This window comes from Pholcus phalangioides, unplaced genomic scaffold (assembly GCF_987345545.1).
Source record: "Pholcus phalangioides strain wild (caught in Gottingen) unplaced genomic scaffold, Ppha-v1.0 ptg000011l_1, whole genome shotgun sequence".
Classification (NCBI taxonomy): domain Eukaryota; kingdom Metazoa; phylum Arthropoda; class Arachnida; order Araneae; family Pholcidae; genus Pholcus; species Pholcus phalangioides.
Window position 1 is genome coordinate 62,657,523 of NW_028301604.1, and position 17,677 is coordinate 62,675,199.

A 17,677-nucleotide genomic window follows, 5' to 3' on the forward strand; every position below is an offset into this window, starting at 1 on the left:
AATATCGTTAAGGGTATCAGGAATCATTCACTTGAATGAGAAATGGTGGCACACACTCAGATTAAATTTCATTAAATTCGACCATATGTCATCATTTATGGTATTATTATCTCTTAGATAATATATAAAAATATTGATATTCATTAAATATCCTGGTTATTTATTGTCATAATTAACTATTATTAAAGGAAGACTCCGCTTGATTATGCTATTTGGTGTGAATGTACAGATATTGCTCAATTTTTGCGTAGCAGAGGAAGTCTCACAGCTCAAGAAGTTGAATGCTTGGCAGCCCCACGGGTTATGGTAAGTAGACTTCAAGTAGATTTATTGTGTTTTTACACACACACCCCTTCTACCCCTTGGTAAGCAGTGGAAGAAGCATAGAGTACAAGTGTGCTCATGAAGCGAAGGCTCAGGCAGTAAAATAAAAAAAATTGTTTGAGGCCCCCCTTCCCAGGATTCAGTTCCCAGGCTTCTGACAATATATGAAATGGGGAAAAACTATGCAAATTGCCGCTCATCCACAGAACAATGAGAAAAAAAACTTCAAATGCTTTTTCCAGCTATTTTTTTTATGAAAAAAATTTTGACTCCTTTGATTGTTGTGTTCCTTACATTAATTATTTTTTAAATTGCGTCAATTTCCCTTGACTGGCTGTACTTGACGAAACATTCGTGTATCCTTTAACAGAATGGAAAAGTTCTCAAGAGAACGTATTATCGCACTGGAAAAACAGCAATGACAAATCCATCTTCACCATCAGGAGTTGCGGCGCTAAAGCCATCAGTAAATTCAGGGTGTCTACAATCATGGAAAAGTGACGAAATGTAAAAAAATGTCACGAAATAAGTGGAAAATAGGGAGGCAAAACAGATGTACTCGAATTGAATTTTTTGTGGAAATAGAATCATTAAGAAGACACCAACGAATAAGGCAAATACACGAAAATAAAACGTCCTAATGCATTTCAACACCAATGGGCGCCGTCTTCAGAGGAAAATATAACCACTAGTCACGCCGACCCCAAACAGCTCAACATGGTGTCTTTCGACGTAGTGTCAATGTTTACTAACATTCCCATAGGTGGTAGTATCAGTTGTCTAGAAAGACGACTTAAAACCCACAATTTTTCACAGCCTGAAGTAGAAGAAATTTGCAATCTCACCTTCACATGTATCTCACAAACAGCCTTCAGTTTCTATGACAAGTTTTACACCCAGACAGATGGTCTAGCAATGGGCAATCCCATCTCGCCGATTTTGTGTGATATATATATAGACGACTTTGAGAGTAAGCTATTGAGCGTTGTGCCCTTCTCATTTTATTGGAGATACGTGGACGATACTTTTGTGCTTTGGGACGGCTCTAAAGATGACTTGAAGGAATTGTTACTCGTTATGAATGACTTAGACCCCCATGTTCAGTTCACAGCCGAATTTGAAACTAACAATGAACTCTCTTTCTTGGACGTATTAGTAACGAAACAGAAATCACAGTTCCAAACCTCGGTCTATCGTAAACCTTTCACGGTCTCATTACCACCTCATTTCAGATCTTGCCATCCCATGCAACAGAAACTTTTGGCTTTTCGCACTTATGTAGCGAGAGCATTTAACATCTGTTCAGATCGGAACACATTAGACCATGAACTTGAAACCATCAGAGCAATTGCGATAGACAGGGGGTTCAACACCAAGATCGTTGACGAAATAAGTAGAAAATTCTTGAAACCGGCACGAAGAAGCACTCTAGAAAATATTACAGAGAGACCACTCAAAGAAAGTGTAGTCATACCCTACGATCCAATACTCTCACTGAAGATCAAACCGATTCTTAAAAAGTTTAATCTAACAACCATAGATGTGCCCCCTAAAGATGCTATACCGCAGAATAAACAATGGGGCATTTATTACATTCCATGTGGTGATTGCTCTCTTGGTTATATAGGACACACAAGGAGACCCATAAAAGCAAGATTAAATGAACACGCTCGCTGTGTTAAGAATCAGGAATGTGAAAAATCGACCATCGCCGCTCACTGTTGGCAAGAAGGCCATACATTCAAATTTCAAGAACCGAGAGTTTTTCACAAAGTCAAGTCCACAGTTGATTTAGATTTCTACGAAGGCACATATAATCGGGCCTTCAAAAATACACTTGTTAACGATAATAAATCTATACCCCCAATCGCAACACCATGGCTTAAATTCATTTGGAGCGGGAATTATAAGAAAATTCAAATAGACCAATGGGATAGCACTATTCCGCAAGTGTCCAATCAGGATGCTGCATTAGTATCTCACGCAGCCTCACAGCTTCATTCTGAGCACGACGTTTGAAGTGAACAGACGTACTTCTTCCGCTGAGCAACCGAGCGTTAAGATTTGGTATTCGACCCAAGTGGGAAACTCAGTCAGCATGACTAGTGGTTATATTTTCCTATGAAGACGGCACCCATTGGTGTTGAAATGCATTAGGACTTTTTATTTTCGTGTATTTGCCTTATTCGTTGGTGTCGTCTGAATATTCTTGGGCAAAGTTGATCAACTCTTCTATAAAATAGAATCATTCTAATAAATTTCTAATAGTTTAATCATTTTCTTCTATAGTTTTATTTCTATAGTTTAAGTTAAAAATAATTTAAATCTATAGTTTTTAATCTCTATATTAAATTTCTTAGAGCTTAATAATAATAGTTATGTGATCTTCACGTGTTCCCAAGGGATCAGCATGATCCGTCCAGGGAATTTGTTAGTGTTAGTAGACATCCATGCCCGAACTGGGATTCGAACCCAGACCTGCACAGTGAGAAGCTAGTTCCCTAACCACTCGACTGCCAGGCGGCATTTCTACTAAGTATTCTAAGAATGATCCAACAAAAGAAGTCATCTTAAAGTATGTTGAATCAAATTGAGGTAATGATCAAGAGTGAACTCAAAAATAAACACTTATTTTAAATATGAAATGGGTGAATTCTGGTAAAATAACAAGATCAAGCATTTGAAAATGAAGAGAATGAAAGCACAACTTAAGACTTGAATCAGGGGCAAAAACAAGCAAAAATAATTACTTTTCTAATGAGTGTTTCAAGTCTCTCCTGTAGTGACTTTTTAAAAAAAAATTAGTGATTACCAAGTCAACAAGCTAAATCTAAAAACACTCATTCTCAAAATCTGAAATACCATATGTTAAAATGTCTCTGTGTTAAAAGCCTCTCATTTGTTGATATTGTAGAGAATGTAAAAATATAAATATCAAGAAATCTCTAAAAAAAATTTTATTATTTAAAAATTAAAAAAAAAATCTTCTAGATGAAAGTTCTATGTATTTTGTTCCTTGGGGGGAAGGGTGCACCCCGTTTTTTTTGAGCTGAGATAACACTGTTTTTTTTAAGTAAAAAGTGATCGTGTGTATGCTACTGCATATATGTATATAAAAACTGTATTTTATTTACTGCAAGAGTGGAAAATCTGCTACAAACTGCTACAATTTCCGACATCTGCCACAATTTTGACAATTTCTCCCTTGTTTGCTACATTCAGACCTCGCAGCGCTCCTATTTTTCCTACTTTTCCTATTTTTTAGAAATGTCCTCCTATTTTCCTACTTTCGCCGCAATCGTCCTTTTTTACCCAAATTCTCTCCTACTATTCCTATTTTATCCCTCCCTCCCTTTTGTTTACAGCCAATATCTCACTACGAAAATTCCGCGCAACCGCAAAATGGCACTGCTTTCCCTCCCTTTTTGATGTGTTTTATTCACATCACTCGCTACTGAAAAAGAAGAGAAAAAAAAAAAAAAAATTTCAGTTCCACTGAAGTAGGGGGACGACGACGACCAGCGTATCTTTTCGCCCCTGCGACTTAGTCTAAGTGCTAAAAACTGAAGTCCAGTGGGGAAAGCGAATCCGTTTCCGAGATTGGTTGCCGTTAATAAGAAGGCCAAATCAGCGGGGGTGGGACAGGCTCACAAGAGATATTCCATGAGAGAAAAAAAGTTTTTAGGTTTTTAAGTATAGGTTTCTCTCCCGGGATCCCGTAACAATCGTTCATCCCAAAAGCCGGGTCTTCCTAGGAGTAGGCTTTTTGCGCCGCGTGAACCGAACTGGATCATTTCGCTTCGGCAGAAATGTGCTGCATAATCACGCTACGCATTTGTGTTTTGCAAGCGTGGCGCATCAGCTCAGGACGGCTATATATTATATGACCCTGGCGTCAGCTACTCTGTCATCTGCATGCTCCGGTTTGAAGGTAAGGGAAAGAAAACACAAAAAATGAAGAGAAGATCGGTGAAACGCGCGGCACACGACGCAATTTAACTCCTCCAGAAGCAGTCCGCCAATCACGCCCTACGTAAAGCGCTGTCGTGAGCCGTATTGCGCTCTGTAGGAAAACAGTCGTACTGCTTTTCTTGTGACGCTGGGTGATTCACGTTGCGTGCGGCACAGAAAATCTGCTCCTAGGAAATCCCAACTTAGGGCGGTATTCACCGACATGGTTTAAACATTAGTCACAATTTTTTGATGAGAGATCGACACGGATTGGTTATATTCAGGTTTTTAACCAATCTATATTGATCTCTTATCCAAAAGTTGTGACTACAGTTTAAACCATGTCGGTGAATACGGCCCTTAACGGGATAGATCTTATTTGGTTTTACAGGAGAGGGTGGGGAGAGACGAGCCGATTAGACTCTAGCTGAACCCAGTTTTTTTAACCTTCAGAAAATAACTTTCGGGTGTCTTTATGTTCGGGGTCATTCAAGTATTACGTCAGCATCGTTGGGGGTTCCGATTTGCTGACTTTTGATGGGGGGGGGTGTTGGATACGCTTACGTCATCAACCACCCTTTAGAAAAATATGAAATATTCTTAATGGCATCTTACTCGGTGCTCCAAAAAAACGAGTAAAACTTTTCACTAGTTTGTGGGCACCTGAACTAGCATTCTCCCTACAGAGCCACTTTAGGGATTTCTAAATACTTAGCGGATCTAAGGGATCTGAAAATGTGTCGCGAGCCGCTTAAGTGCTCTGAACCTGTGCTGCGCGTCATACAAGTGATCTGTGATTATGCCGCGGATCACTCGAGTAATCTGGGAATGTGCCGCGGATAACTTGAGTGATGTAGAACCGCAATGGTGGCCGCACCAATGCTCTAAAACTGTGTCACATGTTATTCAAGGGATCTCTAAATGTGCCACGGATCGCTTAAATGGTCTGGAATTGTGCCCCGGGTCAGTTCAGCGATCCTTGAATGTGCCGCATGATTCATTTTTACAAAATTAGGTTTGAGAGGGACAGGCCGCAACAGAACCCCCAGGGCCACATTTGATCGGCACAGGCCAAGTGGTTACCGTGGCTCAAGGGTTACCTATGTGGCTTACAGGTATCACTCAAGTGGCTCGCGGCGCATTCCCAGATTATTTGAGTGACTCGCGGCACATTTACAGATCACACTTATAACCTGTGGCGCTGTTCTAGATCATTTAATTATTTGGCCCGCGACACGTTTTCAAATTAATGAAGTAGCCCCGCACGCTTCAAAAGGTTGAGTTAAGTTGAAATGTACCGCGAGCCGTTTGAGTCATCTGGAAATGTGCCGCAAGTCACTTGGATGATCTGAAAGTGCGCAGCGGGCCACTTGAGTGGCCTGGAAAATTGTCAAGAGCGCCACTAAAATAATCTATAAGAAATGCATTGAACCACTTAGTGTTAATGTATCGCAGACCATTAGGTGATCTGTGTGCTGTGAGCCACTCATGTGCCAAATGTGCCTCCAGTCACAGTAATCTGCAACTGAACTACATGCCACTTCAGTGAACTGGGGATTTGCTGCAGGCCGCTCAAGTGATTTGGAAATATGCTTGGGGTCACTTAGCTGATCTGGATATATGCTGCTGGCAGCTTGAATGATCTGCAAATGTGCCGCAAGCCACTGAAGTAATCTGGAAATGTGTCCCACTTAAATGATTTGATGATTGTTAGTGGGCCACTCGTGTGGTTTTGTTATTCGTTTTGGGCCACATGAGATGACTCTGAGGGTCATGGGTTAGCATGTTTGTTTTAAGGCATACTAGGTTCGTGCGTATGCTATTGACGATATGTTCATTACATATGCGGGCCATTCTAATCATTGTATCCTTCGGATGTAATGTAACTCCAGGAGTTGTTACATCAAGGGTGTTCAACATTCAGTAGAGTGTGGGTCATTTCATTGATTTTGAAATGTGTCGCGGATCGTTTAAGCTGACCTGTAAATGTCTGGGTCAATTGAGTACTCTGGAACTGTGCCGCGGTGATCAGTAAATATGCTGCAAAATATTTAATGATCAGGAAACGTCCCGTGGGGTCACTTGAATGACATGTAAATATGCCATGGGTCACTTGAATGACATGTAAATATGCCATGGGTCACTTGAATGACATGTAAATATGCCATGGGTCACTTGAATGACATGTAAATATGCCATGGGTCACTTGAATGACATGTAAATATGCCATGGGTCACTTGAATGATATGTAAATGTACCTGGGGTCACTTGGAGTGGTCTGGAACTCTGCCGTGAGTCACTTAGGTGTTGGTAAATAGTGTCGCAGATCACTCAAGTAATCTACAGACCTCGCAGCGCTCCTATTTTTCCTATTTTTTAGAAATTTCCTCCTATTTTCCTACTTTCGCCGCAATCGTCCTTTTTACTGCAATTCTCTCCTACTATTCCTATTTTATCCCTCCCTCCCTTTTGTTTCGAAATCTCGCTACGAAAATTCCGAGAAACCGCAAAATGTCACTGCTTTCCCTCCCTTTTTGACTTGTTTTATTCGCATCACAACTCTCTACTAAAAAAAAAAAAAAAAAAACAATTTAAGTTCCACTGGAGAGGGGACGACGAAAAGCGTATCTTTTCGCCGCTGCGCCGTAGTCAAGTGCTAAAAACTGAAGTTCGGTGGGGAAAGCGAATCTGTTACGTAGATCGGTTGCCGTAAATAAGAAGGCAAAAAAAAGGTGGGAAGAACAGCCTCTATCCATCCACACACGAGATTCCATGAGAGACTAGATTTCTCTCTGGGATCCCGTAAGGAGCGTTCATCCCTGAAGCCGGGTTTTCCTAGGAGTAGGCTTTTTGCGCCGCGTGAACCGAACTGGATCATTTCGCGTCCGCAGAAATGTGTTACGTAACCACGTGTTTTCCAAGCGTGGCGCTTTCAAGAGCAACACGAAAATAAATAGAACCATGACCATGACCATATTTGGTGGGCCGGGGTCCCAATCGCCGCTGTGATAGCGGCCCATACCCCCTTCATCTCTCCTCGCCACCTGCTTAGCGTGTGTGCGTGAAGCCATAGCGTTTTGTGCAGATTTTTAGAAAAATTTTTACTCTTCTTGTAAGAGTTGGCACCCTATGTGGGCTTTTAAGTACTTAAATGGTTAGAAAATTTTGGATTCGTCGCCTCACTCTTTCCGCTTCGTTCTCTCATATCTCAATATCTAGCTAGTGTAGACGACAGCCTACTGCCCGAAGAATCTTTGCCTTAGGTTTGACCTCTTATTCTTTTAGTATCATATCTGATGCCCGTGGGGCTGCTGCTAGGGGTAAGGGGGGGGGGAACGAGCCCGGGGCGTGAAGTTGGACGGGTTGTGAAAAAACGGGTCGTCTAAGGGCCGTCAGCATTTTGAAATAATACTGATATCGCATGTGGTATTCTACATTGATTCTTATTCTTTCAATATTTGCAAAGTAATCATATCTATATACATTAATATTTACACTTATTACAACATTTATTTGCGGGTTATCTATTTATTTATTTATTTATTTATTTATTTATATACCTCCACCAGAAAGAAGAAAAGAAAAGAAAAAGGGAAAGAAAAGAGGAGAATAAAGGGGGGGAGGGGAAAAGGTGAAATTTATTTACATTATCTACATTCCCTTATCAGCTGTGGCTTTTTACCATTGCGCTGGGAGGGAGAGAGCTTCAGGGCAACTAGTCTTTTTCTCCCGTTGCCATCTCTTTAGTGTATCCCTGTTGCTTTAGTAACTAAGGGTCGTCTCTTTTTTCCTTCTCTTTTTGCTCCTCCATTGTTTGGGGAGGAGAAGATGGGCTATCGCTCTTTCTCCTATTGTTATGTAGCAAGGGGGGGAGAGGTTCTCCTGCTCCTATTGTTATCTCATGACGTCGTGTCTTCTTTCCTTTCCTTTCGAGCACTTTCGTGCTTTGACGTCCTGAGTGTTCATTTTGTGTTTGGTTTCGTTTTGCTGTGCGAGTGGTGTTTACTTGGCTGGATGGTGTGATGTGTGTAATTTGGTGTGTGTTTTCTGTTAGTGAATTTGTGTGGGTGTCTAGAGGCCCAGTACGTTGGGTCTCTGCAGTTGTAGAAGGTTCTTAGGCCTTCTACGACAAATGAAGTCGTCGCTGTCGTAGTTAGATATATTCCTGAGGTGTTCATGTTCCGTTTCCTCTAGGCTCTCGAAGAATTTCCGGGCTATTTTTTGCACGAAGTCGAATAGTGTTTCTGTTTTCGTATCCTGCCTGAGGTGGCGGTTTCGGATAAACCAAGGTGCTCTGAGCACTTTTCTAATATATTTATTTTGCTCTCTTTCGAGCTTTATGATTGTTGAATCTCTACTGTAGAACCAAGTGATGGCTCCGTAGGTTAGTGTAGGCCTGAGTACCATTTTGTACAGTATTATCTTGTTTTTTGCCGATAGAGAAATTCTATATTGACATAACTTTTTCATGTTGTTGGCTGCGATGCACATTCTCCTCATTGCTTCTTTGCTGTGAGCAGTGAACGTGAGGCGCTTATCGAGGATAACACCGAGGTATTTGGCTCTATCTTTTGGTTCGATTCTCGCTCCCCCTACCTCGAGGTAGGCTTGGGGTGGGAGGTTTGCAGGTCTAACCCCCGTTATCCATAGGAAGATGGTCTTGTTGGCATTCAGCCTCGTTCTGCTATTTGTGCACCATCTATCGATCTCCCTTGCATTTTCCTGAAGGTATTCCAATGCTCGCAGTGGGCTATGATGGCACTGGGCGACCGCGCTGTCATCAGCGTATAGAGCCGTGAGTCCTCTCGGGCTCACGGGGAAGTCGTTCATATGGTAGTTGTGTAGTGCCGGTCCGAGAACGCTTCCTTGGGCTATTGAGGCCCTTAATGGTCGCTCGGAGGACAGGGTGTCGTTTATTGATACTCGGAAGGATCTACCCTCGAGATAATTTTTGATAAAATTTATCAAGCTATGTGGCAGGTTCATGCTAATTAGCTTGTGCAATAGCCCGTTATGCCAGACCTTGTCGAAACTTTTGGATAAATCGTAGAGGGCCATTGCTACTGTCACGCGTTTTGCTCTAGCCCACTGCAAGTATTCGATTACCCTCAGGAGTTGAGTTGTGGTTGAGTGGCCGTTTCTGAATCCATGTTGTTCTGGAATGAGTACCATGTGGTAGTCATTGTAGTCATGAATTCGTTTAACGACCACTCTTTCGAATAGTTTACCAAGAGAGCTCAGCAAAGAGATGGGGCGCCAATTGGAGGCGAATATCAAGTCCTGACCAGCCTTTGGAATGAGCCTTATCACCGCAAATTTCCATATTTTTGGAAAGTATTGGTGGCGCATCAGCTCATTAAAAATTCTGACCAGGACTTGGATAAAGTTGGCCGGCATCTCCTTGATGGCCCTGTTGGTAATTCCGTCGTATCCTGGAGCTTTGTTTTTCTGTAGCTTCTTGATTATTGCTGTGACTTCAGCCTCGTCGGTTGGCACCAGGGCTGTATAATTTTCAAATTTCGGAGTGGAGAAATATCTATCGACTTTCCTATTCACAAGGTTGACCCTTTGAGCCGGAGTGTTATTGTTAGGGCTGAATTGTTCTTCTAGAGAGTCCGCAAATACCTCGGCCCTATCCTCGTCGGTCACCACGATACCATTTGGCCCGTGAATGGCCCGCATACTTTCAGCCTTGGGCTTACAGGTTTTGTACACTTTGTACAGTGTGCCATCCTCACAGCTTGCCTCGTGTATGAAATTTTCGTACCTCTCTTGTACGTAATTTTTTATCTCGGCTGATACTCTATTTTTCATGTTTTTGAAGTCCCGGTATTTATTCCGGTCCCTTGTTCTCTGCCATTGTCTGCGCAGCCTGTTTTTCTCCCTGATTTTAGCTTTAAGCCAGTTCGGCAAAGAGAGTGGATTGTTATTGTTGGCTGAGACCCGGGAAGAGATGTCGACAGTTGCCTTGATCTTTTCCGTGAGTGTTTCTATGGCCGTGTCAATTTCATCTGTGTCGTTATAGAAGCAGTCTGGGACGGGCAGTTCCGAGATTAGTCGTTTGTATAACTCCCAGTTAATTATTTTTTTCGGTTTTTGGCCGTCTGGGATTGTGAAGTCAATGTTCATAAGGACTGGGTCGTGATCGGACGATAGAATGTGTTTGACCTCTATTGATGATGAGACATACAAATTTTTTGTGAGGGCTATGTCCAGAGTGCTGGGATTTCTCCGCAAGTCCTCTGGGTTATATGTTGGTGTGGCTGTGCCGTGTGGCAGAATGTTTTTGCTCTGGCAGTAGGCTTCTAGGAGCCTGCCGCATCTATTATATCTTTGACAATGCCAGAGTGGTGACTTACAGTTATAATCTCCGGCTAGAACTGCTGGGTGTCTACAGTTAAAAAAGTTATCAAGTATTTGGAAATCAAGGTTATTGTGTGGGGGTTTGTATACTGCCCCAAATCTTATAATTTCCCTGTCACGACGGCGTGTCGCGCTGGGCGATTCACGTTGCACGCAGCACAGAAAACCTGCCTCTAGGAAAACCCGGCTTTAGGTGACAGAGCCCGAGCACGTCTGGTTTTACAGGAAGAAGTTGAGGGGGGGGAAGACGGAAACCGCCTTTTTTTTAACCTTCAGAAAATAACTTTCGGGTATCTTTATTAGGGGTTATTCAAGTATTAGGTCATCGAGGAGGGTTTCCGATTTGCTGACTTTTGATAACGGGGTGGGGGGGTGTTTGACGTCATCAACCACCTTCTATAAAAATATTAAATATCCTTAATGACGTCTTACTCGCTGCGCGAAAAACGAATAAAACTTTTCACTAGTTTGTGGGTGCCTGAACTAACATTCTCCCTATTGAGTCCCCCTACACAGCCACTTAGTTGCCTCTAAATACTTAGCGGATGCAAGTGATATGGAAATGTGTCGAGGGCCGCTTAAGTGCTCTGGACCTGTGCCGCGCGCCATACAAGTGATTATGCCGCGGATCACTTAAGTAATCTGGGAATGTGCCGCGGAAAACTTGAGTGATGTAGAACCGCACCAATGCTTTAAAACTGTCACATGTCACTCAAGGGATCTCTAAATGTGTCACAGATCGCTTAAATGGTCTGGAATTGTGCGACGGGTCACTTAAGTGATCTGTAAATGTGCCACTTTGTTCATTTTTACAAAATTAGGTTTGAGAAGGACAACCCCATAGCCATATTTGGTCCGCACAGGCCAAATATTTACCGCGGGTCAAGGATTACCAAGGGCTTAGAGGTAGGGTTGCAATAAATTTCTTGAGCAATTTTGAGTTCTTAGCCTTCAAATAGCATTGAAATTGGCAGAAATTGGTTATAATAACATATAAAGATATTTTCTTTCGAAATTTTAATTCTTTTAAAAAATATTTTTTGCATTAAAAAATAAGTTTTTGATCATCTGTAGGGGACACCATGAGCTCCCAAACCAGATTCCACCCCTCCCCGTACGTCTCTGATCCCACCAATATGCGTTAGGAGAAAGGGAATAGGGCCCTGACAAAATTTTGCTGACTGGGGGGGGGGGGAAGAGTCAGAGTTTTGCTGACTTTTCCTGACAAGGAGGGGGTCAAAAATGGCTAAAAATTTGCTGACATAATACTTGAACGGCCCCTTATTTTAAAGCATACATGTGCATGTGCTCAACCCATATCCTAAATGTGGCCTGCCTCAAGTGGCCCCGGTACGCTTACAAATAAATTAAGAGGCTAGGGGCACCTTCATACCTCATTTAAATGACTCACGGCATATTTCCAGATCACTCAAGTGGCTCACGACGAATCCTGCAATTGAGTGGCCCGAGACAAATTTCCAAATCACTGGCCAGATTGCTTGGGTGATCCGCGGCACATTTACAGATCACACAAATAACCTGCGGTGCTGTTCTAGATCACTTAATCAAGTGGCTCGCGACACTTTTTTAAATCAATGAAGTGGTCCCACACTCTTCAAAAAGTTGAGTTAAATGTGCCGCGAGTCATTCAGATGGTCTGAAAGTGTGCCGCGGACCGCTTGAATCATCAGGAAATATATCACAAGTCACTTGAATGGTCTGAAAGTGTGTAGCGGGCCACTTTAGTGGTCTGGAAATGTGTCAAGAGTGCCACTAAAATAATCTATAAAAAATGCATCTTGCCACTTGAAGTGTTAATGTATCGCAGACCATTAGTCGATCTGTGTGCTGCGAGCGACTCAAGTGATTTCGAAGCATGCAGAGGGCCACTCAAATGATCAAATGTGCCTCCAGCCACTTAAAGCAATCTGCAACTGAACTAGGTGCCACTTAAGTGAACTGGGGGCTTGCCGCTGGTCGCTCAAGTGATTTGGAAATGTGCTTGAGGTCACTTAGGTGATCTGGATATATGCTGTTGGCAGCTTATATCTGGAAGTGTGCCGCAAGCGACTGAAGTAATCTGAAAATGTGTCCCACTTAAATGATTTGATGATCGTTCGTGGGCCACTTGTGTGGTTTTGTTATTTGTCCTGGACCACATAAGATAACTCTGAGGGCCACAGGTTAGCATGTGTGTTTTAAAAAAATGTGTGTCTTTGGAAAAAAACCAGACATTTATGAACATATGCAGGCCAATCGTTGTATCCTTCGGATATAGTGTAACTCCAGGAGGTGTTACATCAAGGGTGTTCAACATTCAGTAGAGTGTGGGCCATTTCATTGATTTTGAAATGTGTCGCGGATCACTTAAGCTGACCTGTAAATATTTCTGGATCAATTGAGTAATCTGAAACTGTGCCGCAGTGATCTGTAAATTTTTCGTGGGTCACCTAAATGATCTAGAGATATGCCGCAGCACAATTAAAGACTGTGGAACTGTGGCGCAGGTTACTTCAGTGATCTTTAAAAGTTTCATGGGTCGATTGAGTGCTCTGGAACTGTGCCGCGGTGATCTGTAAATATGCTGTGACATATTTACTTATCAGAGACTGTGCCGCGGGTCACTTGAATGACGTGTAAATGTACACGGGTCACTTTTAGTGGTCTAGAACTCTGCCATGAGTCACTTAAGTGTAGATGAACAATATCGCAGGTTACTCTAGTGATCTAGGAATGTGCCACAGGTCACTTAAGTGAAGTGGAACAGCAGCTCGTGTAACTTGAGTAATCTGGAACTGTGACGCAAACCACTTGAATGACCTGAAACTGTGCTGCAGTTTCTCTGGAAATGTATCGCTTAGTTTATTTTTTGCAAAATTAGGTTTGAAGCTGGGAGCTTCAACAGATGATTCCGGGGCCACACTCAGCCTGTGGGCGATCTGTTTAGCATGCATATGCTACATTTCTATGGCACCTAGACAGGTTTTTTTTCTCTGAAAAGTACGGGGAGAAATGGATCATGATCATTAATTGGACTTTTTAAAGTAATAGAAATTTGATTAATTTCTTTTTAGTTTTGCTATTTACATTGTTTTCTATACCGCATTCTGCGGAAATGAAAGATTTTTAAATTCTTTAGAGAGAGAGAGAGAACTTGAGTTTCTTAAAATATCAATAGATAATACTATAATTTAAATATATAAGGTGTGAATCTCAATGGCACAACATTTTTAAATGCCTTGATAATTTGGGAATTCAGTTTTTTCCCTCCTATTTTTTGTCAATGGTTTTCCTATTTTTCCTACTCTTTTTTTGAAATTTTCACTTCTAGGCCTGGATCTAGGAATGTGCCACAGCTCACTTATGTGAAGTGGAACAGCAGCTCGGGTAACTTGAGTAATCTGGAGCTGTGCCGTGGTGATCTGTAAATGTGATGCGAGCCACTTGAATGACCTGAAACTGCCGCAGGGCCTCTTGAACGATCTGGAAGTGTATCGCTTAGTTCATTTTTACAAAATTAGGTTTGAAAATGTGGGTCACAACAGATGACTCTGGGACCACATTCGGCCCGTGGGCAATGGGTTAAGCATGCATGCTCTACATTTCTATGGCACCTAGACAGATTTTCTTTCTTCGAAAAGCGGAGGGGGGGGTGGGAATGGATCAAAAGATCATCAAGTAAACTTTTCAAGTAACAGTAGAAATTTGATTAATTTCTTTTTAGTTCTGCCATTTGCATTGTTTTTGATCCCACATTCTGTGGAAATGAAAGATATTTAAATTTGTTAGGGGGAGAGAGAGAGTGTGTGTGATTGAGTTTCTTGAAATATCAATAGATTAATCAATTAAAATTGATTAAATGTTTTAATCAATTAAAATTTTAATCAACTAAAATTGATTAAATCATTGATTAATAATCATTGATAATGATTAATAAATAATAATGAAATAATAAAATCATTGATAATTGATTAAAATTTAATTAAATCAATTAAAATATATAAGGTGTGAATCTCAATGAGACAGCATTTTTAAATGGCACGATAATTTGGGAATTCCATTTTTCCCTTCCTATTTTTTTCCTATTTTTTGTTGGTGGTGTTCCTATTTTTCCTACTTTTTTTTTCAAATTTTCACTTCTAGGCCTGTACATTCTGCTACAAAAATGCCAAAATTTTTAAATTCTGCACCATCTTGCGTCAAAAAACCAAATTTTCCCTTAAGAAACTTTGAAGTTGCGTCACAATAGAAGCTGACTTTTTGATGACCTCATTTGTCCTCCCCGCAATTTTATTTCTTGGGACTGCAAATGGAATTAGCTTGAGGCTCCCTCCCCAGGATTCTGTGCCTAGGCTTCCGACAATGTATGAAATAGGGTCAAACTACGTGAATTGCCGCTCATCCACAGAACAACAACAAAAAAAACCCAACTCCTTCAATTTATTTTCACAAAAACTTCAATCCGAGTACATCTAATTTAACTCCTTAGTTTTCACTGATTTGTGATTGCTCCATGTATTTTATTTTCCAGCATCTTTAACAGATTTTCAGTCTCATTTTGCTTCCAAGTTTCCTATTATTCATTTTCTACTATTCTTTTTCTTGATATGTCATTTCCTTTTACACCATTCACCAGCATGTTTAGTGTTCAATGGAAAATGGTTTCCAGCTACGCATGAATTAAAATTACTTTGTCTAGATCACATGGTCATGGTTGGTTTGATGTAAGATTCCGGCAAAGCTTATTTAGGCAGACAAGCAGAGGTCAACAAAAATTCAAAAAACTTTTCTTTGGGTATGTGGTAGACACTCTGATAATGATACGGTAACGAGCTAGCATCCCTCACAGCTACAGTGACCATTTTTGTCTCATCATTATCATATTCTGCATACCAAGGCTAATTATATTGGGATATATAGTTTATATCCGATTCCAAAACAGATGCAGTTTCAGAGGACGGTGATCGCCCCTTCCACGATCTGAATACTATGAGAAACATTGGTCTGTACCATAAAATATGAGATAATCTAACAAACCTATTAAATAACTTGCCGAAGACCAATCCTTCTTTTAACAGTCATCCCATACAATGCTTTGAGATAGAGCAGTTATACAGACAGCTAGAGGCTTCCACATCTGGGAATGTGGTTTGCCTAGGTCGTTATTTTCTATGGACACCTGGGTCACAATTTTTCGCAGGTTCCTTTATTAAAAAAACATATAATAGCCCCTGTGCAATCATGTGAAGGAACAGGGAAGGCGTGAGACAAAATTCTCACCTGTGCAAGACATCATTTTGGTGCCTCTTCTTGCATATTAACTGCATGAGTAAAATTATTTGGGGGAAACTCACAGATTTTTGTATATGCCATGAATAATATGGTGAGAAATAACATAGGCAGTTTAGTCATTAAAGTTCTTATCCTGGGCTTTATATTCACTTACTTCATCAACTTACACATATTTATTTTATACTATCTGAGTCTCTCTCTCAGGGCCATCATTTCAACTTTTTCCAGGGGGCAGAGAACATGTACTCAATGTGTGTATATATATACCATTTTTAGTGTATTTTTAAAAGCCAGGGGGGCAACGACCCCCCAACCCCTCCAAATGATGGCCCTGATCTGAGTTGTGTTCCAGCTAGATGAAATGAATCATAATGGTTTCTGCTAATTATTTCATCCAATAGTCATAGTTTGAAATTTGCAGAAAAAATTTTCATTTTTGATTTGGAAGATAAATGGTAACATTTGAACACATAACAAGCGCAACACTTACATGAATTATCTTTTCATTCCTTTGAAACAAACCATAACCATGGTCTAGAAAAAGTAATTTTAATTAATGCTCATCTGGAAACCATTTTCCATTGAACACTAAACACGCTGGTGAATAATGTGAAAAGAAATGGCATATCAAGAGAATAAATAGTAGAAAATGAATAATAGAAAACTTGGAAGTAAAACGAGAGACTGAAAATCTGTAGAAGCTGGAAAATAAAATACATGGAGCAATCACAAATCAGTTAAAAATAAACAGTGAAAACAAATATGTACTCGGATTGAATTTTTTGTGAACGTAGATTCATTCTCTTGAATTTCTAATAGTTTAATCATTATTCTATAGTTTAAATCAAAAGTAATTCAATTCTGTAGTTTAGTTAAAAATGATTCAAGTCTAGTTTTTAATCACTGTATTAAATTTCTGAGAATTTTAAATAAATATTCTAAGAATAACCCAGGAAAAGAGGTCATCTCAAAGTATGTTGAAGCAAACTGAGATAATGATCAAGAGTGAACTCAAAAAGCAACACTTATCGTTTTATATAGGAAATGAGTAAATTCTGGTAAGAGAAGCAATATCAAACGTTCAAAAATGGTTGAAACTGAAGAGAACAAAAGCACTACTTAGACTTGCATCAGCAGCAAAAACAAGAAAAATAATTACTTTTCTAATGAGTTTCAAGTCTCTCCTTTAGTAATTTTTTTTTAAATTAGTAATTACCAAGTCTACAATATCTAAATCTAAAAACACTCATTTTCAAATTATTTTTGAAATCTGAAACACTATATGTTAGCCTCTCATTTGTTGATATTATAGAGAATGTAGAAATATATATATAAATATCAAGAAGTGTCTCAAAATTTTTTTATGATCTAAATATTTAAAAAATACATAAAAATATTTCTTCTAGAGGAAATTTCTATTTATTTTGAGCCTTGGAGGATGCGGGATGGGACACCCCCTTCTGAGCTAACTCTTTTTTGAAGTAAAAAGTAATCCTGTGTACGCTATTGCATATATGCATATAAAACGGTGTATTTTATTTACTGCCAAAATTTTAAAGTGCTAGAAAACTCATAAATGCTGCTACAAAAATAATTTATCTGGAGTTATTATACACTTTCATGATGCAGAAGGAATACATTCTTGCTGATTTTTTGGTTATCATAAGTTCGTGTAGTTAGGTTCCGTTAGGGGAAAAAATGTCGTTTTTGTTTGAGTTGAGAACTAACTTATTTTATGGTTTCTATA

At 40.2% G+C, this 17,677-nt stretch overlaps 1 protein-coding gene across 3 annotated transcripts in view; it reads left to right on the forward strand.

The window, feature by feature from the left end:
* The window catches only part of LOC149080682 (uncharacterized), a 55,539-nt gene that overhangs the window by 12,938 nt on the left and 24,924 nt on the right, over window positions 1-17,677 (forward strand). For 2 of the 3 annotated variants that reach the window (XM_089239896.1, XM_089239895.1), the window contains exon 10: window positions 189-306. In XM_089239896.1, coding sequence (XP_089096022.1) covers window positions 189-306 — 118 coding nt within the window. Of the gene's footprint in view, window positions 1-188; window positions 307-13,969; window positions 14,069-17,677 lie in introns of those variants that run through there. The other variant, XM_089239897.1, reaches the window with a different exon arrangement.